The sequence below is a fragment of the Xenopus laevis genome, chromosome 4L, assembly GCF_017654675.1.
Source record: "Xenopus laevis strain J_2021 chromosome 4L, Xenopus_laevis_v10.1, whole genome shotgun sequence".
In the NCBI taxonomy this organism is placed as follows: domain Eukaryota; kingdom Metazoa; phylum Chordata; class Amphibia; order Anura; family Pipidae; genus Xenopus; species Xenopus laevis.
The window spans coordinates 92,446,995-92,469,191 of NC_054377.1; the positions used below are offsets into that span (position 1 = coordinate 92,446,995).

Consider the following 22,197-nt stretch of genomic DNA (forward strand, 5'->3'; position numbering starts at 1 on the left):
TAAATATTTTACTTTGTTATATAATAAACTTGCCACCCGATGGTACTGTAGGATGAGTTCAACATCACAAACAAATCACAGCTGTTAAATACACAAATATGATATCTACAAATGCAAAATTACCATTGCCAGTGTGGTTTACTGGGAAATTGCTGAAAAAGAAAGTGAATATAAGCTATAGATACATTTTTATTTTTAGCCTTATGGGAACGAATGAAAGAAAATATATGACATGGATATATTCTCTCTTTAAATAGTAAATTTATTTTCTATCTACAGCAATGCCAATAGAACCGGTATTTACAGTACATGCTAAACTATCCAGAACATAATATTGTGCCTGGTGATTTTGATGCAGGAAAATACAAATAGTGATAAATCAGGACTAGAATTCATTGGTATTTAACGAAAGTCTAAAAATAAACATTTTGAAAAGTCAACTTGGTTTTGTTTACTGAGCAAATGCAGTTGGAAGACACTTTAACCACCATACTTTTACCATATGTAGTTTGGTTTGATTTGCGTCAGAGTGTTACTGATTTTGCTTATGACCCAGGTTTGTCAGACTCCCCCTGCTAAAATTTACCAATGTATCCCCAATATGCACTAGTATCCAACAGAGCTGAGTAATAATTAGCATTTTAACATAAGTTCTTATAGGGTTTAACTTCAAAACAGATTAAGTAAAAATCAATAAGACGTTGGCACAAGATCTTCTTATTCAATCTAAAGGCGTCCATACTCAGGCCAATCTGGTAACCTCTCTGCACAAATGGATGGAAAGCATCTTATGGATCCTATTGTCTGTCCATGAATGATCTAAACAGCAGGAAGTACTTCATAATCTGCTGCTACACCATGAACTGGCTGACGCTGCATCGGCAGATAACATTTTATTAACTGCCAATTCCAGAACCAAACAATATCCATTGTACATGGCTAAAGGCTGGACTTGGCAGAGCATCACACACACCAATAATCATATGATTACTGGTAAATGTATGGCAAAAATGAACACCAAAGCTGCTATCCACAAAGATAAATTGTCGATACATTTAGTAGGGTCCCTATTTTATATAATAAAGAGAACGGGTAGTGAAGGTTTGACGGAGCTCACCCTTCTGTGTAGCGTACCGCCCGCAGCTCTCACGATAATCCGGCAACTCCAAGCCGGAATCTGCAAGACAATCTCTGTGTATCGCCGTTCAGCGCTGGCCCGTTCTCCACATCAGGAATCGCTACACAAATTCTTTGAAAAAGCGGCTTTATTCATGCTCCATAAGTGATAACGGCAGTGGGTAAGTGTGTTAGTTTGTACCACTTACCCACTGCCTGTTATCACTTATGGAGCATGAACAAAAATAATTTGTGTAGCGATTCCTGATGTGGAGAAGGGGCCAGCGCTGAACGGCGATACACAGAGATTCCCTATTTTATATCTTGGAAAAATGTAAAAGAATTGTTCAGTATAAAATTAAAACTTGGTAAATAGCCAGGATGTGCAAAATAAAAAATGTTTTTAATATAGACAAGTAGACAAAAATGTAATGTATAAAGGCTGGTGTAACTGGATGTGTAACATAATAGCCAGATCACTACTTCCTGCTTTGGAGCTCTCTTGGGGGCAAATTCCCTAACCAGTGAAAATTCACCAGCTTCGCAGCCATCGCAACACTTCGCCAGGCGTAATTCCCTAAAGTGCAAAGTTGTGTCCAGGGCACCGAACGCTGGCAAATTTTCACTAGCGTTACTTTGGCAGTCAAAGCGTAGATGCGCTAGCCTTGCCTAATTTGCATATGGCGGCAAATGATAAAGTTGAATGGACGTATATGTTGCAGCAAATACATCACACAAGTCCAGGGAACCTTAATAAATAAAATAGAGTTGTTATAATGCCCTACACATGAGCCCACTGTATAGTTTATATTCCATATGTTAGAAAATGGAGGGGGGAACCCAGTTACCCAAAAAAAAATGTTACAGACCTTTGCAGGCTATCACTCAGAAAAAAGTTAAAACGCCAGCGTTTTTTGGGAAAAATTTTGCACTTAAAATAGAGGAAGTCCTATGCACTCCATTGCACTTTGTCTGGTCTGAGCTGGCGAAGGCAAGTCTGGCGAATGAGGTAACGTTCAGTAAAATCCTCATCTTAGTGAATTAGCGAAGTTACATCCACTCACCAGAGCGAAAATCCGCCTGGCGTTAGAGTGCGAAGCAACGCTAGCGTCTATCTCCTTCGCTAGCGAAGTGACACCTGCGCCGTTAGGGAATTGGTGAAGTTCCGAAATGATGGCACGTTGGCGAATTTTTGCTAGCACTAGTCACTTCAACCTTTAAGGAATCTGCTCCTTGGTTTCCACTGATTGGTTATCAGGCAGTAACCAATCAGAGACTTGAGGGGGGGGCACATGGGTCATAACTGCTTTTGAATCTGAGCTGAATGCTGAGGATCAATTGTAAACTAACTGAACAGTTATGTCCCATGTGGTCCCCTTTAAAGTCACTGACTAACAGAGTTAGAGCGCTAAAAAGCAGGAAGCAGTGTTCTGTTCTGTTACACATCCAGTCACTCCAGTCTTTATACGTTACATTTTTGGCTAACTAACTATATTAGAAACATTTTTTTATTTTGCACAGCCTATTTACCCAGTTTTTAGTTTTACACTGAACTGTTCCTTTAATCTGCTTCATAATGGCCCAGCACATATGATGACATGCTTTTGCAATATTAAAATGTATTAGGCACAGAAAGACCCCCTTATCCAAACTGTGCCCCTTTGGTTTTTGGATACAAGCTGACATATATATATATATTTATTATTACTCTTGCTTTTGTACTTCATATACTTTCTGCAGCACTTTCTTCACACATTACTAGCTAAGGTAAAGAGGGAGTCTAGGCCTACCTTTTAGCCTTGCTAGTGTAGTTCATTAATAGCTACACTGAACCCCATGCATCTCTGAGCCATGTAACTGTATCCATAGAAAGGGCTCTGTGACCTGCTACTGAGCACACAAGCTGCACCTCAAACTCCAAGGTACAAAACTGGAATAATCAACCTTGAAAGAAAAGGGATTTCCTTTTCATTTCCTCCTCGACCAATTTTAAAGTGTAGCTATACTTCCCCTTTAAAAGATCACTGTATCTTCATTTTCACTGTGCCTAATGAAAATAATATTCAATTTATTCCCCATCATAAGCAAAATCCAGCTGGCCTATTGGCAATACCTCATTTATAGTGCAACCGTGTCCTTGTGCTGAGGCTTGGCCTTGCCCCTCCTCCAATTATGTGTTTCTTTCAGTACTGTAAGCAAGGGATCCCCAACCACCAGCTGTGTGCAGCCCAGGAAGCTTTCTACTGATTGCAATAAGTATCAAAATACTGTTTTGGTAAGCCTGTAATGCACCCATGCCTCTACGTCCCTGATCCTCTTAAAAATTGTCTTGCTTGACACTGGTCTGTGGTGCAAAAAAGGTTGGGGACCGATGCTGTAAGCATTAGATACCACTCCCCAATGCATATGTACTATATTTTTTGGGCTCATTAAAATATATTATGTATTTAGACACACAAGGACATATGATTTCTATTGCCCTGAATTAAATTGGGAATCCTGGGCAGTAGTCCAAAGCCTGGAAAGTGGACAAGTAATGCCCAACACAGACTTAAAGCAAATCCATCCCATAGCATGTTTATGGTCCCTATCGGGTAACTTATTCTTAAGGGAGATTATGCTGCAGCAACTGCATCTGGTGCAAATCCAGGACATCTCACAAAGTGAAATCTGTACAAGAAAATAAACACAGGGTTTTCAGATTTATTTATAAGGTTTCTGTAATATAATTGAATAAAATGCATTAACAATATCAGACTCCTTCTGTACAATACATACAGTATTTTGCTCTTCGGTGACTGTCGTACAGTTTGGAAGAACGTGTTTCATATACTGTAGGTGTTGCCAACTAGTAACTTGTAACCTTTTTCCCAACCATTGCCCGTAGTCAGCATTTTGTAAATCTATGTTCCACCTCATAGATTCCCACTGATTCTTTTGCCTTTTCATCATAATCCGTCCAGTCCTGGAAAGTAAAGACAACAGTTAGATTAGTTTTATTAAACCTGGAAAATCATAGGATATTGTTTATGCTTGGACTTTAATGTATTGAAATATTACCCTGCTATTACATCTCTTTTCTAGAATAACCAAGTGCTACCAGCTATGTGTTTTTGTGTTTTCATTCCATTTCCACAAATAGTTCATGTGGGAGTTACTTTTTTAGCTTTCCCCAGGTAAGGATAATATGAATGGCTCTGCAGTGATAGAGACATGGGCCAAAGGGCAGGAACAGCCCAAAATTCAATAAGAAGTCCTACACTGAAACTGAATTTGGACATGTACAATTTTATCTGTGGTCCTGTGTATCCAGAAAAGAGATGGGTTAGATAACTCCTGCAGCTTTTGGACTGATCAATATTGGTTTATGGGCACTTTATTGAGCACTTGAAGAAGGGGGTACCCCATGAAATGATGGCCGAGTCCTTAATTAAAAGCACCATAAAGTATTTCTTATTGCTGAATATACAGTACCACTTGTATGTTTATTTAAAAGGGAACTATTGAGAAAATGAAAATGTAATAGTTTGGGTCAAGTACAAGGTACTGTATTATTACTGCAGAGAAAAAGTTGGATTATTTGGATAAAATGGAGACTATGGGAGACGACCTTTCCGTAATTTGGAACTTTCTGGATAACAGGTTTTCGGATAACGAATCCCATACGTGTATAATCAATTACAAATTCGGACCCGTTTCTGAAATACTGAAGTTAATCTTTGCTCTCCGCATTTCAGCGTCTATCTCTCTTCATGTAGGAGTTGAGAGTCTAATTCTGAATGATAGTTGGGTCCATTGCAGCCTTAGGGGAGGCTTTTTTTGCCTAAAAGATGTATTAAAGTTCATTCTTTTAAAATCACCATTAAGACTTTCTCTCTACATGCAGCATTTGTGCCAAAATCTGTTATTTTGGTAGGTTTCTTTGTGCTGGAATCAGTTATTTGAGAAAACTCTAACACAGGGGTCCCCAACCTTTATAACCCTTGAGCCACATTCCAATGTAAAAAGAGTTGGGGAGCAACACAAGCATGAAAAAGTTCCTGGGGTGCCAAATAAAAGATATGGTTGGATATTTGGCAGCCCTTGGTGGACTGGCAGCCTACATGAGTCTCTGTTTGGCAATAAACCTGATTTTTACTCAACCAAAACTTTCATCCAATACAGGAATTAAAAAATAAGCACCTGCTTTGAGGCATTTGAGAGTAACATACAAGGGGTTGGTGAGCAACATGTTACTCACGAGCCACTGGTTGGGGATCACTGCTCTAACAAATCTACCCGAAAAGGGAGTCCTCCCCGTGAAAATTATATTGGATCTAACCGTCAATGAAAATCTGGCATCCAACTCCTTCAAGAAGACAGAATGAAGAGATGCTGAGAGTGAAGATACACTTGATTATTTCATTGTGACAAAGTTAATTTTCATCTTTGCGATAGTTCCCGTTTAAAGGAGAAGGAAAGCTACAGAAGCAGTTTATTGGCAATAGATTAGCCACAATAGTGCAAGCTATAACACTGTATTTATTCTGCAGAATGTTTTAGACCTTTCTCATGAAGCTTACTTAATTTTTCCTTCTCCTTTAAGTATACAGCTACAGGCATGAACTTAATTGTTGTTCAGAATCAAAGCACAAACCTTCTCCTGCAAGTTAATTTCATGGAAAGGGGTTCCTGTCTCTGCTCCTTCTGCAGCGAATCCAGCCTATGAAATAATTAAAGGGAAACTAAGCATATAAACACTGCAACATAATACAGGTGCTTATTGCTATTCACCGCAAGTCACATACTATAAAGCTAGGTCAGTTTCAGTTTTAACACATAGTCCTAGAACAGAGTTGTCCAAACTTTTTGCAATGAGGGCCAGATTTGTTGAGGTAAAAATGTGTGGGGGCCGACCATTCAGCCATAACAGTAATATTTGGGCACATTAGTGAAATGATTTGCCACTTGGTCTATACTGCTGCCTGTGTGCTGAAGGTGTTAGCAATAGACACGTACTGGCATGGAGTTTACTGTACTGGCACGTCAGTATGTCTATTGACACCTTCAGCCCTAAAGAAGTATGTGAAGCAGTGCATCACAGTACGTGTCAATTGCTAACTTCTTCAGCACACAGGCAGCAGTATAGACCAAGGGGCAGATCATTTCACTAATGTGCCCAAATATTACGGCTAGGCGATTCCTGATTGTACTGTGCTGGCGGGCCGCATTATTATTAATTTCATGATAGAGGCTGAGGGCCGGTGTAAATATGAAAACGGGCCGCACTTTGGACATGCCTGTCCTAGAATGTTGCAATCTACAATAAACTTCCTGATAGAGAAGGTAATTGGTTTATAATCATATCTTGTGTCCTTAAGCTGTTTTGCAGTAATTTAATATGGGATCCATACTCCACCCATGAAAAAAAAGATTTGTTTTCTCTGTAGCAATACATTGGTAACTAAATTGCATGAATCTATATTATGTGCAATACAATCTTATAATTCTAACCTATTATATCATTTAATTATAGTGAAAATGTGTGGCTTGTTTAATGTATTCCCCTAAGGGTTTTAGGGATATCTTTCAATGTAAGGCAAAATATACTTAAAAGTGGACTTTATTGTTCCTTAAAGATGTTGTTCACCTTTAAATGAACTTTAAGTATGATGTAGAGAGTGATATTCTGAGACAATTTGCAATTGTTTCCATTTTTTACTATTTGTGGTTTTTGAGTTATTTAGCTTTTTATTCAGCAGTTCTCCAGTTTGCAATTTCCAGTTTGCAATTTCAAAACTCTAGTTGCTAGGATCCAAATAAACCCTAGCGACCATACGTTGATTTGAGAAAGAGACCAGACTATGAATAGGAGAGGACCTGAATAGAAAGAGGAATAATAAAAAGGAGCAATAACAATAAATGTGTATCTTAAAGCTTTTGTTTTTAGTTGGGGTCTGTGACCGACATTTGAAAGCTGGAAAAAGTCAGAAGAAAAAGGCAAATCATTCAAAGAAAATAAATAATGAAGACCAACTGAAAAGTTGCTTAGAATTGGCCAATCTATATACGAAAAGATAACAAAGGTGAACCACCCCTTTAAATTGTCAGTACACAAGATACCAATTTACAACTGACAACTGAGATGCACAGTTTTACCTGGGGCTGAAAGTCAATAGGCTCTAGACCTCGACACTCAAATTCCACAATTGTCTTAAATGTCTCACTGTCTTCAGCCTATATAGTGAATCCGGAAAATACAGAAAGCGAAACTTTAATTCTAAAAGATGGAAATCAATGCTAGAGTACATTCATTTCTATGCAGTACTTACATTGTATGGATGCAGTGAGGCAGCCAAGATATCTGGAAGGAAATGTGACAGATCAATATGTTGATTATATAGAGGATAAAGTAATCTGATCCCTCTGCACCCACACCTCCATGATTCCTCCAATCCCCACCGACTTCTTCCCCGGTGTCCAGGCTCTCTTCAGCTCCCAAACATTCAATTACCGATGTGAACAGTAAAATAATTAGTAGGATTTATTAGTAGTCCAACCATTCTGAGATCCAGTAATCCAGCTGGAAGAAATGAGCAATGTTTACATAAGTGTAGCAAGTGGTAATGATAACACACAGCACAGGACTGGCCCAGGAATTTCAGATGTAGCTTGGTGGCCTTTGCTGCTTCCCGGGCAAAACAAGAGTAGGGTAACATCTGGCATAGCAGATTCATTAAAACATAATCCCACAGATAGCATCTTGATCCAGGATATTCTATTTGTGGGGTTCATAGAAACATAAATATAGAACATATCATGAAAATTGGCAGCTATTCAGAAATAGCTGCCTCCGAAAAGTCTGGGGACAGCCTAATCTTTGCTCTATTGAAAACGATATGCCTTTCCTTCAGTCTCCTTGCATACAGCCTCTTATTTATATAGTAACTGATACATACCTGGGTGAGGAGGAATACAACAGTGACTACTCAGTTCTGGTCGCCTCCATAGCCTGGCCACACCCCCATGAACATATTTCAAATAATATTTTGAATTTGAATGAAAACAATGTCTTTTATGACTATTACTAAAGAAACTGACTTACAGAGGGCTGTCACTCACCTATGGAATTTTCCCGGGAACACAACTTGCACCTTTGGACCATGCTGGCACTACCTCTGCCTCCCTTTAGAGGCACGCTGTCCTGCAGACAAGATGTATTATACACAGTGCATTTTAGTACTCCAAGTGAACTACAATTATGAAAAATCAGTATTACAGGAATTCCTATACCATGAAATTTTAGGGCAGCATGGAAGATGGAATATATATATGTCAATTGTATCTATGCACCCTTGACTAATTAGTGATCTGTGAAGATACTATGGATAAATCTTTAGGCAGTTTGTGTTGGTTGGCTATGATGAAAGCATAAAAGCAGTGCACATGTGCAACCCACAGACTGAATCTACTGTTCCAGTGCAATGCCCACATCATGAAGGGAGTATGACCATCCCTAAATAGAATTGCATGAAAACTAAACAAAGGAAAAAAGGCAAACAAATACTGTTCCCTTTATACTGAAGCCAACAGATGATTTTCTTACCGACTACATCCCTATCCAATGTGGCTCCCGTTAGAAGCTAATAACAGTTGAAACTAGCTCAGGTTGCACCTGTGACTTCACTGCTGACATCAGTGGGAGGTTCAGAGAGACTGACTGAATTTGAAGGGCGATCAGACATTTATTGTTTGAGATAGAGTACTGGCAAGAATGGTTAGTGAAGGTCATGTGAGAAATGCTGCTTTCAACATTCCCTGGCACCCAGTGAGTTTATATAATGAAGCTTCTCCATATGGCTGCAGCCACTGGGAGTTATAATCTATTATTGTATGAAAACACAAAGGCATATTTTAAAATATACAGACACTCCAACCAACCCTTTTAGGTCCCCTTCCCTGCTCACCATAAGCGTTATGTACTGCCATTTGTCTGATACTTCTCCACAGTTCCCACATTTCAGCTACAAGAAGAAGTGAAGGGGAGAATTTGGATTTAACAAATATTTCATAGGTTCACTCATCACTACACTTGCTGTACATACATAATGTCACTCTGCTGCTGTATATCTCATGAATATGGTTTATTATATGCTTTTGAAGTATAACCACATTTATCAAGACTCGACAGACAGACGGCACTTCTGGAATAGGTTTATTGGGGTTGCTGCTGTAAAACCTAACGCGTTTCGGGAGTAAATCCCTTAGTCATAGTCACCAGCAACTCCAATAAACCTATTCCAGAAGTGCCGTCCAGGCCCGGACTGGCAATCTGTGGGTTCTGGCAAATGCCAGAGGGGCTGCTATAAGGTTCCATAGAAAGTCAGTCTTTAGTGGGCTGGTGGGGGCTGTTTGGGCCTCTGTGTGGGCTGATAGGGCCTCTGTGTACCTGAAATGCCAGGGCCTATTTTAATTCTCAGTCCGGACCTGGTGCCGTCTGTCTGTCGAGTCTTGTAACGTTTACAGTGGGGACACTGTTTGACTGAGCACCTGGATACAGGCAAATGCGGTGAGCAGTAGCGGTCCCTTTTTTGTTCTCTATCTAACCACATTTATCTGTGTGTTATTTCAATGTTGTTCCGTTCAACCAAATTATAAAACTCTGTGTGTTTTAATTCACTTGGGTTGGTTTTACCATACATATAAACCCCTTACAAAGGATGTGGTGTATGGCTCAAAGTGGCCATGTGGAGGACAGGTGTCAGTGTTACTTTATCATCTTTCAGGTTAAAAGTCTATTTTACTGTTATGCTGTGTGTTTTTCACTATTTCCTTGCTCAGCTGTTTGCAAAACATATATCATATATCGCTATACGCTAGGAAGTAACGAAGAGGAACCTCTTCAAAGAAACAGGGTCATGCTAAGAAAGTGTCACAACGGTTTGGGACCAAGCCACAGCCACTCTGCACCTGTGACTGCAGAAGCTTTCAGAATAAGGACATATTATGATTTTTGTTATGATCATTGGCTATGCTGATAAAACTCTTATATCCGGGGCTGCCAGCCGACACCCCACTTAACCTATATAACCCTCTGTGCCTTAGAATAAAGCAGAAGAAGCATTTTGTATACTGAACTGTCTGTGTCAGTGTCATTCTTCCGGTCTAGACCTTTGCACAAACTAATTAGGATGGGAATAGATACTCTCAGGACTGATTTTGTCCTTAACAGCCATATCCAGCATTGAGCTCAGTGATTTTAGTTTCTGTGGCCTACATGATTTGCAAATATTTAATACATAAAGTCTAGCTATGAGGGTTCTAATGTTAAATAGGGTACCGTGTGCAGAACCTTCTATTCCCCATATGTAATAAAACACACAAAGTTTGATTGGTGCAGTAATCTATAGCAATATGTTTGCTTTTAAACATGTGACCAGTAAATGCCAGTAGTAAACTTTGCACCATTTATTACATTTTCCCTTTTAAGTGCATGGTCTTAAAATGCTGTACCTGCTGCTCACAAGATATTATCTGCTCCTTCCACTAGAACAGTGGCAAATATTATAAGGTTTCATGCATATTCATTCTACGCTGTGTTACTGGGCTCTGAGAACAGCACTCAAACAGAGCTGATTTGCTTAGGAACAGCTAAACTATATGACATGACCCTGACAAGAGAATTTACCACCAGGTTTACTTACTAAAGCTCTGACTCATTTCATTAGACTTTGAGTTAAGTGTCAATAGCTAAGCTACTAAGCCTTCCTTCCTGGTGGGGTTGCAATACGATTTAATCAGCTGAAAGTGCTCTTCAACAATTCTGTAGTGTTGAGCTGTATTTTATTTAATGTAATTAAATAGTTACGTTAAGTACCAACCAATATCTGGTATTTAAAAAAAAATCATACTGCACAAACTAGTCACTGTAGGATAACCTACAAAAGATTGGGGCAACGTGCAACAGAATAACAAATGTAGCATGTCACCTTCAGAAACCACCGGAAATCTTCTCCATGTGGCCGCAGCTGCGTTAGGTTCTCCAGAGAGGCTTTGAACTGAAGAGCAAATTTCTGTGGAGAGAAAAAATAATATTCACATACACTTAAAGGGGACCCATCACCCAAACAAATTATTCCAAATCCTATTTTATCACGTTAGTCAAGCAAAATGAAATTTAATTACACTATATAAATTATTTGAATCTTGTTTCCTTCAGTCTGCGAATTCATAATTATAGCAAGCAGGCAGGAGCCATTTTGTGGACACTGTTATTAAGACAAGCCTTGCATCATCTCAAAATCTTGTTTGTGCACCAGAATGGGGGACCTGATGTACATCCCCATGCCCTGGTTACACAATTAAATGGTGAAGAGAATGGAAGAATGTGTGGAGAGTAGGGATGCACCGAATCCACTATTTTGGATTCGGCCGAACCCCCGAATCCTTTTCGAAAGATTCAGCCGAATACCAAACCAAATCCAATTGCATATGCAAATTTGCATATGGGAAGGGGAAAATGCAAATTAGGATTCGGATCGGCCAGGCAGAAGGATTCTGCTGAATCCTGCTGAAAAAGGCCAAATCCCGAACCGAATCCTGGATTCGGTGCATCCCTAGTGGAGAGCAGTGACATCTAGTAAGTGCTGAATGGAAAGAGAAAGTAATCGTCTGCCCCGCCTCTATGCCTAAGGCATAGAGAAGGGGCAGACAATATTTGATTGACAGAGGAGATTTTTAAATGAGTTTACAACAGCTATGAATGCTATTAGAAAAAAAAGAATTTCATGTTTAATTTGAAAATGTCTTTTAGTATACAGATTTTTATGTCTGGGAGACAGGTCCGCTTTAAGATGTATCTAAAAAGAAAGTCACAAACACACAGAATAACACAACATAACACATATAACTAGCCCTTGGAGCTGAATTGACTTAAATAATCAAAATAATACCTATTCTAATCAACATCTCCCTGTATGTTGGCGAAGTGCCATCCTGGTATCAAGTAATTCAAGAATGACGAATAGGTTTTCTCTTACTGAAATTGACAATTTTTCACCAGTACATGTACACACCAAAGAGAGCACCAAGACAACCAATGAATTTGGTACAATTGTGCTTTTGGTGTCACTATTCAACACTGTTAAGGCCCCCATACACGGACAGATATAGGCTGCCAACAGATTAAGTCAGAAGCTTATTTCTTAATGTATGGGGACCTCAAATGGGCTTCCCGGATCAATATCTGGCCAGAAGTCGGGCCAATGTCGATCAGCCAGGCTTTAAAATCCAGTCCATTCCGTCCTCCCATTATGATATGATCGTTGGGTCCTAGGGCTTACTATTGGATCAGCCCAATATAGCCAGCCTTAAGGTGGCAGGTCTCCATATGTATGGCCAGCTTTAGGAGACTGGCACCTTCCTTTGCATACTAAAGGAAGCATGCCCCTGTGTGATAAAACAATGATTTTTCTCCATTCTAAAGGGAGGTGGTTAGAGTGCTCTTCACCTTGCACGCAATGGCATCTTTCCACAGGTTAGACCACCTATTCACCGTTCTACTGTACCAAATTTAATTTTGACCTATTGTCTCACCCAGTTGCAGCAGTATTGAAACCGCTGCTGGAGATAGGCACATTATAGGTCTCAAAGGCAGCATATATGAAGTTGAACCAATGCCTCAATACTCTCTCAGCTTGTGCAGGTCCCTCAATTTGGCCCTTAACATTCGACCCCAAAATAAAATTCAAAAGCAATCTTGAAAGTGCATAACAAACACCTCATAGGATAGTATGTTTCCAGGATGTTACTGAGAGAGATGAGAGTAACCACCCCCATGTACTGTCTTAAATAACAGACATTAAAGAAGTGTACACAATGAAACTCCCAACAACCTTGTGATAATCAATAGAATATGGAACATTTTACCAAGACTGTCTCTACTTTCAGTCAATGCAGTTAATTACATATATATGACAGTTAGAAAACAAGAGGTATAAAGTGTAACGCATTGCTGCCTGAGAAGACTGAAGTTCATTTCATTCCAGACTACACTACTCACATTGGCAATCCACTTCAGTGCACAGGAAATGTATGTAAATTTAAATATGATGTATATAAGCAGGTTCAACTCTGTTTTTTGTACCTTTGATATAGTGCCCACACACAAAATGTATTAGGTGTTGTCTGTATTTGAAGCAATCCAGTTAAAGTTCATGAGGTAACTATAAGCTGCCTAAGGGTGGTGACACACGCTAAGATTCCGGGGAGATTAGTCGCACAACAACAAATCTCCTCTTCTTCGCGTGGCTAATCTCCTTGAAAAGTCTTCCAACTGGCTAGAATGTAAATCGCTGGCAGAATGGCACTCTGAGTGCTTTGTTTTCCAAAGTTGCCTCACGAGGAATCTTGGGACGACTTCAGAAACCAAAGCACTCAGAGTGCCATCCTGCCCGCAATTTACATTCTAGCTGGCGGGAAGGCTTTTCTGGGAGATTAGTCACCCAAGGAAGAGATTTGGGCAACTAATCTCTCCCACCCGAAGACCCAGAGTATGTCTGTTGCAAAAGGGCAATTTCCAAACTGCCATTTTTCTTATCTACTATGCAGTGTTTTCCACAGTGCAAATGCAGGCATGTGCTAAGTTGCAACCATGACAATTTGCAATTGACGCACCAATATGGACACAAAATAGCATCCATTTGGCAAATACCGGTAGCTTGAAAGTGGCAATGGATGCAATGTGTGTTAGAATAGGATGCACTGTTACTGTGTCCCGTTTGCTGGGTTTAAGTAAATAGAGTCTATAGACAACTTGTTCCTAGACATCCAAGCTGGCAGCAATTTCATGGATATCCTTATATCAATGTGCTTGATACAGGTCAGCAGTTTCTATTAACACAACCCGTTAGAACCCAGTTAGTCTGAGCTGGCAGTAATTCCATGGTTACACGTGTAATTAATTTGATCAGACAAAGGATAAGAAATCCTTACAAGTTTTTGTAAGATTGCTTCCATTTTCCTTCCCTAGATTTTGTGAACTCATTCAGTTGAGCAACTCTCTGCCAGCAAACATCATAAAGTCCTTTCCGATGCCAGTATATCATTTATTAAATCCCTTCAGAATGCCATGGGCATGTTACTCGTTATCAAGGTAAAAAAGGTATGATGGTTCTCGGGAAGCAGTGTTCATAAACTATCCTTTAAAGGAAAACTATACCACCAAAATGAATACTTACGCAACAGATAGTTTATATCATATTAAGTGGCATATTAAAGAATCTTGCCAAACTGGTATATATATTTAAGTATTATTATTTGTAAATGAAAATTTTCTATTTATGATTACCCAATGGCACATACAACTAGAAAAGTATATTATTATGAAAATGCTTTGTTTACATGAAGCAGGGTTTTACATATGAAATGTTTAGTGCAATATCTTTTTATATAGACCTACATTGTTTGGGGGGGTATAGTTTACCTGTAAGTGAATGATGGGACCCCATTTTTCATGATTGTAGGGCCCACCACGTGACCACTGAGCTAATACTTGGGGCCCCTGGGTGTAGGGCCTGACTAACTTTATAGTAGGATACAAAATATATAAACAGCAACCCTGTCCCTAAAAAGACCAAACAATGAATAAGGCCTAAAAGAGACGTTTGGCAAATGGCACGTACCAGCGCTTAATACTAGCAATGTGCACGGGAACTGGGTCCTTCAATACACGAGTTACCAGGGCCTATTTTGCTGTTCAATCCATTTACTGAAAGACTCGATTTCTCGCAGCGGACATAACGTCACATGTTTACTTTTTAATGGCAGAGACATCAACTCCATCCAATACATTTAGCTGCGTCCACGTGTATCACTGCATTCATGCAAAGCAAGAAACCATACCAATGCCTCAGACCATGCTCGGCACTTACCACCATGACGTCACACCCACCCTGCTTTACGACGCGTGTCACAGACGTAGCGCGTACAGCAAATGCGTCTCAACGTTCACGTGGTACAAACATCTGAAGAACGACGAATAAGAGGGTGGGAATGCTGCAAATCTACTTATTCCCTTCCGCCTTCCTGTGACCGGGAAACTTTGCTGAGAGAGGCGGGTCCTTTACACAAAGGCACAACATGGTGCTCCTAATGAATCCAATAATAAAAATATCCGATAATTATCTTATTAAAAGTTGTATTGGTATTGTGGCTATAGAAGTAGTGGACTCTGCACAGGGCTGCCTTCAGACAGGGGATCACGGGGCCCTGTACTGCAACATTTTTTGGTCCCCCTGGTCCCCGCCCACCCCATAGCTCAACCACCCCACAGTAAAAAGGCCACACAGACATCAGAGCTAAAACATTAAACCCCCCTAAGCTATAAAAAGCCATTAGTGATCAGGGGCCCCCCTGTAAGTAAAAATAATTGATGGTCTAGGCCCCCTCCCACAAGTTATGAATAGCCATTAGTGTCCTATGTATTTTAATACAGGTAAAGCTGCATTGGGATTGGCTAGGCTGAAGGGGAAGTTCTTACTCCACCTATCCAATCCCTGTACAGCTTTAACGGGACTTATCCTTAAAGAACCAATGAGGGTACAGAGGATCTAAATAGGAGAAAAATGTTGTGTGCACTAAGCTACTGTCCTATTATCTGAAGCCGGCAGCACGCTGAAGCATGGCTAGGCCCCCCCCTAGATACAAAACCACGCGGGGCCCCAAACAACTGTCTCCTGTGCCCCCCTGATGGCGGCTCTGAAGATAACTGTACCAGTCCAAGACTCTACTGCCCAAATCCTTACAATGTTCTGCATATCTGTAAATGTTGTGTATGTAGTTTGTACATGTAGGGACCCATATGCTCCCCTATGGCTTTACATGCCAACACTTCCTTGTACTCTGGTTGCTAAGCAAAAGCCCATGTATCTTCTGTAGCTTATTAGCATAATGTGTACAGTGTATTATTGGAGTGGTTTCTAATGGGAGTCTGGTGCTCAGACCCCAGTAAAGAGCATGCCTTGGTAAAGTCAGGGATACAGGGACCACGTGAATGAGGTGTGGTCATGACAGGGTAGTTCTCTGTACCAGCACTTTCTAGGAAAATGAGGCATATAGAGCTAGTTTAGCAAGAGCAGCCTGGCTCCAACTAGGAGGAATAGCAAGGGGGTAGCTCTCCCCTCAGGCAAGACTGGTCTGTAGTGTAGGGATCACAGACTAATAGGGATTTATGTTTAATGCTTTCCCTGATCCAATGTGTGGGGATCCAGTTCACGGTACAAATGCTCAGTAAGGCTAACCCTATTGATCTTTCTATTCAGGGCTTCTCCTCCATTCATATTCTCGTCTCTTATTCAAATCAATGCATGGTTGCTAGGGTTATTTGGACTTTAACAACAAGGTGAAATTGCAAACTGGAGAGCAGCAGAATAAAAATCGAAATACATCAAAACCCACAAATAATAAAAAATGAAAACCAACTGCAAATTAACAACCCCTTTAAAGTCCACTGATAATATTTTGACCGGACCTGAACTTCTATGGGGGCTGCACATTTTTACATTTAGATGCCATTGCATGCAGGATATGGCACATGCCAGAGTGGCAGTTGGAATCAGAGGTCTAGAGAGAAGTACCAGTGGCAGTTGGGATCAGTACTTTGGTTTGTCTCAGACCAGAGTGCATCTCTTGGTAATTTGCGGATTTCCAAGCGATTCAAAGCGATTTTACAGTGCGGAAAAGCGATTTTTATTTTTGCAGCTGAAAGCAAATTCACGAACTTTAGTTGACGTTGCTTTTGAAGAAAGAAGAAAATTCAACTTTAGTCCAATATTTGAGATCTTATTGGTACCGTCAAGATGAAGAGACGAATCGACGACAGGAGCAGCACCGAGCAAAGAAGTGGGAGAAAAAGGAGCAAAAAGGAGAAAAAACACGGGTGCAGCTCAGACAGGGAGCAAATAAAAATCCAAGGAGGAAAAAGACTCCGACGCAGCTCCTCAACAGAACGTAAGTAGAACCGGGTGATTTAATATGTCTGCATCAACTGTTTTTTACGTAATCCTAAAATATAATGAATCCTTCTTAATGGCAAAACAATTCTATTGGGTAATCCTAAAATATAATGAATCCTTATTAGTGGCAAAACAGTTCTATTGGGTTTAAATGATTTTTTATTGGAAAAATTATTAATGATCTGTATCAGTTAAATGATCTCAGTCTATTTCAACTGTCAAAATATATTTGTCAGTTGGTTATCTAAAGAACTGCGTCTCTCTGTTTATCTGTATCAGTGTAACTACAGTATATATATCATATATTTGTTTATTTATCTATCTATATATAGATGTGTGATAGTATATATAAATGTTTGTATCTGTTTATTGAATAGCTGCTTCTATTGCAAAAACTTTTGCAGAGAAGAATTATTATTCCTGTTGCGCTTATTTTTTCCATTAAAGGGGTGGTTCACCTTCAAGGTGACCTATAGTATGGCTAATTATAAGAAATTTTTTAATTGGTCTTGATTATTTATTTTTTAGTTTTTGAATTGTTTGCCTTTTTCTTCTGACTCTTTCCAGTTCTCAAATGGGGGTCACTGACCCCATCTAAAAAACAAATGCTCTGTAAGGCTACACATTTATAGTTATTGCTACTTTTTATTACTCCTCTCCTATTTAGCCCCTCTCCTATTCATATTCCAGTCTCTTATACAAATCAGTGAATGTTTGCTAAGGTCATTTGACGCTGCAAACTGGAGAACTGCTGAATAAAAAGCTAAATAACTAAAAAAACACAAATAATAAAAATTGAAAACCAATTGCAAATAGTCACAGGATAGCGCTCTTTACATCATACTTAGGGTAAGGTCACACAGGGAGATTTAGTCACCTGGCGAGTAATCGCCTCTTCTTCTGGGAGACAATCTCCCCGAATTGTTTTCCCCTGCCTTCCCGCCTTCCTCATGAGGCAACTTCGGAAAACGAAGCGTCGTGAATGCCAATTCGGGGAGATTGACACCCAGAAGAAGAGGCGATTAGTCGCCAGGCAACTAAATCTCTCCTTATCTCCCCATGTGCCTTTACCCTAAAAGTTAACTCAAAGGTGAACAACCCATGTAACTACTAATTACCATTCTTTAAATTTGTTTATAGCACTTCTCTCAGAAGAAGGAAGTGGATTAAAGAGGCCCCGAGTGGAAGAAGAGCTTCCTCTCCCAGTAGCAATCAGCAACTGCACCATCCATGCTGAGCTTGGGAGTGGAACATTCGGCAAAGTAAGTGCTGGGCTTCTGGGTAACCATACCTATATTTTCTTATTTAGTATTAATGAATATAAGAAGCAGGGAATTCCATATCTTTACTGAGGTTTACCCTGACTTTTAATGGGGTTTAACTTAACGTGGTATGGTGGCTTACCAATTTATAATCACAACTTTGTAACTAAAACCCTGTTTTTGTAAATACATGTACTTCCACAGATACTAAACTACTTATCAAACAGGGGACCAGGGAATGTGCATTGATCAATCCCCCTCTTTTTTTTATATCTTAACTGAGACATTATAAATAACTGTTAAGGAAAGGCCAGTTAGACCCTGGTCTAGAGGGCAAATATTCTGAGCTAAAAGGCAGGCCCTTTTCATAAATGTATCACTAGCAAATGACTTGGGATGAATAGTTTATGTTTATTATATACAGGTAGAATGAGAAACTATTTGGAACTGGATTGTGGGGGAGTAGCACAAAAGTGGCCTATGGTGAGAAAGGAAAATCCGGCCATGGATCATAGAAGTGAATTTCTAACATTTTATTTCTTATTCTGCCTTTTTTAGGTATGGTTGGTATCTTTTCCTAACAGGAGCCAGCATATGGCCATCAAAGTCATCAAGAAGAGCGACAAGACCAACATGTCCAACATCATCACTGAGGCCCGGGTACTGAAGACAGCTGCTGGATGCCCCTACCTTTGCCAAGGTCATGGATCATTCCAAACACAGGTACAACATATTATCACTAACTTTAGGTTAACTTGAAGTATTCCCAAAGGGGGCAGGATGTAAACAGGGTGGGTCACGGAATCTGCAGTGGAGTACCTGGGATACCATAGTTGCACCTTTATATAAGAATACTCTTACTATACCAGAGAACCACAAAATGTGTAGAAAAACCCCAATTACCTCTTTACATTTTCCTTGAGCTCCAAAGTAGTATTCTTCAGAAAATGCCACCTGTAGCTTTCCCTTGCCAGTCTACATAGGAGGCTAGAAGAGCTAGCATTCTTATAGTTATTTTAGTAAAGGCCAAGGACAGCAACCCTGGGTGCAGGAAGAGTAAAGGTGTGGGGCAGCTCAAGCTAAAACACATGCAAGATAAGCAGGTCCGCCATGGGGGGGTATTGAGAGAAGAGACCGCATCCAAAAGGTGGGGGGGTAAGGCGAATAATGAGAGTAACGCAAATTGTGTACATTATGTATGAATTTACTTACCCAATTTCTGCAAAAACTGCACTCACTTGCCTAAAAACTTACAGTAATTTACATAGAAGCTTATGTAACTTATCAAGCAATGGCAGGGGCACATTTCACTGACCCCGAATGAATGAAAAAACTCACGGTATATTCCACTACCCCAATAAGCTGACAGACTTTAGCAAATATACTGCAGCTACTTATCAGTCTCACTGGGCCCCCTATAGTTCCTGGGCCCTCCAGCAGTTGCTCTGTTCTTTATAGTTACACCCCTACTGTTCAATAATTTGATTCGTGAGATTGTATTGTAGTAGCTGTGACTGGAAAAAAATACATTCAACAATTTTAACATTTTGTCCAAGTACAACCTACCTAACTGCTAATTAACCATTTATTTAGTACACAAGGACATTGACCAAAAATGTTGCTACTGTGCGCACGCATTCATGTTTAAAAAAAAAAAACACTGTGTGCAAAATTTTGTAATCACATGTTTTCAGCCATATGTGCTTGTAGTTATTTTGCCTTTTGTTTCTTTAACCAGCGGCATGCTCTGCTCGCTATGGAGTATGTCAGTGGAGGGACCCTAAGAAATGTCATCAAGAATGCCGGCCAGCTGGAGATGGACTTAGTAACGTAAGTGACTTTATTTTTTTTGTAATGGGATAACAGAGCAGGAGCTGGCCTAGAGTACATGCAGAAGGAAGGATGGAAAGAGGTCAGCATTCGGAATCTTCAGCCAACTGATTTTCATCTTTTGTTTTTGTAAAGGAAATCACCTAGGGAATCTATGTATGTAATATATCTGTAATGGCACAACACATAATATCTTTCTCTTCTATAAAGTGCTGTCCTGTAGCTTTACTTCCCATTGCAGTAAATCCACTGTCCCTACAGCAAGGAAATAGGCACAAAGCATCTTTTTATTCAATTTACTCATCACCTCATTAAAATTTGCTAGAATGGGGCAAAAAGAGTTGTGTCTCAACCTGTATGGAGTGCTGCCTTTGTTAAGACACATGGAGATGTGACCGTCATTCAGAATGCTGAATGCTTGAAGGACTAGGGCAACCCCTTGAATTGAGCTGTAAGGGCCATGGTTTTATGTCCCATAGCAGTCCTACAGGTGTGCCTAGCCTTTAGTTAGTGGGCCCTCATATATTACAGCAGGGCCAAAGCACCGTTATAAAAATAACTATAGTATAAACAAAGCAAACAAATGTACTTACTATGGAAATGTTAATTTCTTTTCTCCAAAGATTCTACGCAGCAGAACTGGTGTGCGGGCTGCAGTTTCTCCACTCTAAAGGGATTATTCATCGGTATGTAAAATTTATAAACATCCCATATATTATCTTTCTGTTCATATATATTTTCTGCAAACCCATTGTTCTCTCAAATAAAATTAATATTATGCAAATGGCACATGGTGCATTTTGCCGCCTGTATGTTATACACCTTTTATTGCAATGCATTGAAATCACTGCCAGGATATCAGTAATAAAGATTTAAAAATAGAGTATTAAGAAAATGGAGTATAAAACAGAGTATTAAAAAAACTGTAAAACACCATGAATTTGGGGAAGAGGGTTCACATTCCTTCTCACCCCCACTCATAAAATAGTACTGACTGACTCCCAACATTTACATTTACCTCTCACACTACTTACGTGCTCTTTCTCAATTCCTTTTAATTTTTTAACCCTAATGTTTACCTTGCAGGGATCTTAAACCAGCTAATGTCCTAGTAACCAACGAGGGACATATAAAGATCGTCGACTTTGGTTTGGCAGCTGAGGGCGTGTTTGGAAAGAAAAAAATCAAAGGCACAAAAGGAACACTGCCCTTTATGGCCCCAGAGGTATGTGACTGTGATTTAATTTATATGCATATAGCAGAGAGGTAATAGATTCTCTAAGTTGTGCTTATACTTATAAGTCTATTTCATGCATTTAAATACTTAACTAAAAAATATGTTTTTTGTGTTTTTTGCTGGTATATGATTTTTTTTCTATACAAAGCAATTCAGATTAAAAGGGGAACAAAAGTCAATCACTAGATGGGGTCTCAGATAGCATGCTCTGGGTTCCTTCCTACCCATCATTTTAACTGTTCCCAAGCAACCACTGTCATACCTCCCAACTGTCCCTTTTTTGGAGGGACAGTCCCTCTTTTGGCAGCTCAACCTGCAGTCCCTCATTTGTACTGGAAAGTCCCTATTTTCTCTGCACTGAACAGCCAGAAAAAGACACAAAGTTTCTCACTTAATTGGCTTTTGGCAGAGAGCAAAGAACAGCTAAAAGGTGCAAATAAGATACTTTGTAACAATTTTGAGACACAAAAAAACAGTTTAGATAAGGAGAAATATTTTCAAACTTTCATAACCTGCCAAATTATGTAAAATGAACATGGTAATTAGGGGGTGTGGCCACAGAAAGGCGTGTGGTCAACAACATTCGCTGTTCTACGTGCGAAAAAAATTTTTGTCCCTCTTTTTACTTCCAAAATGTTGGGAGGTATGCACTGTGCTGCCCAGGGTGGGACACATGCACCCTAGAGTAATTGCTGGGAGTTTACTACTCATGTGAACAGCTTCAGCACAAGAGAGACTTACAGAAAGAGCAGAGGTTTAG

The 22,197-nt window shown here is 39.7% G+C and overlaps 1 protein-coding gene across 2 annotated transcripts; it reads right to left on the reverse strand.

The window, feature by feature from the left end:
* Window positions 1–3,799: 3,799 nt before the first annotated feature.
* On the reverse strand, window positions 3,800–15,051 carry czib.L (CXXC motif containing zinc binding protein L homeolog). 2 transcript variants are annotated; one of them, NM_001096279.1, is given in 8 exon segments: window positions 3,800–4,081; window positions 5,753–5,818; window positions 7,255–7,332; window positions 7,428–7,459; window positions 8,218–8,299; window positions 9,063–9,119; window positions 11,085–11,168; window positions 15,027–15,051. In NM_001096279.1, coding segments are annotated over 8 exon segments (483 nt in total). In that variant the 5' UTR covers window positions 15,033–15,051; the 3' UTR covers window positions 3,800–4,003.
* Between the last annotated feature and the right edge of the window lie 7,146 nt (window positions 15,052–22,197).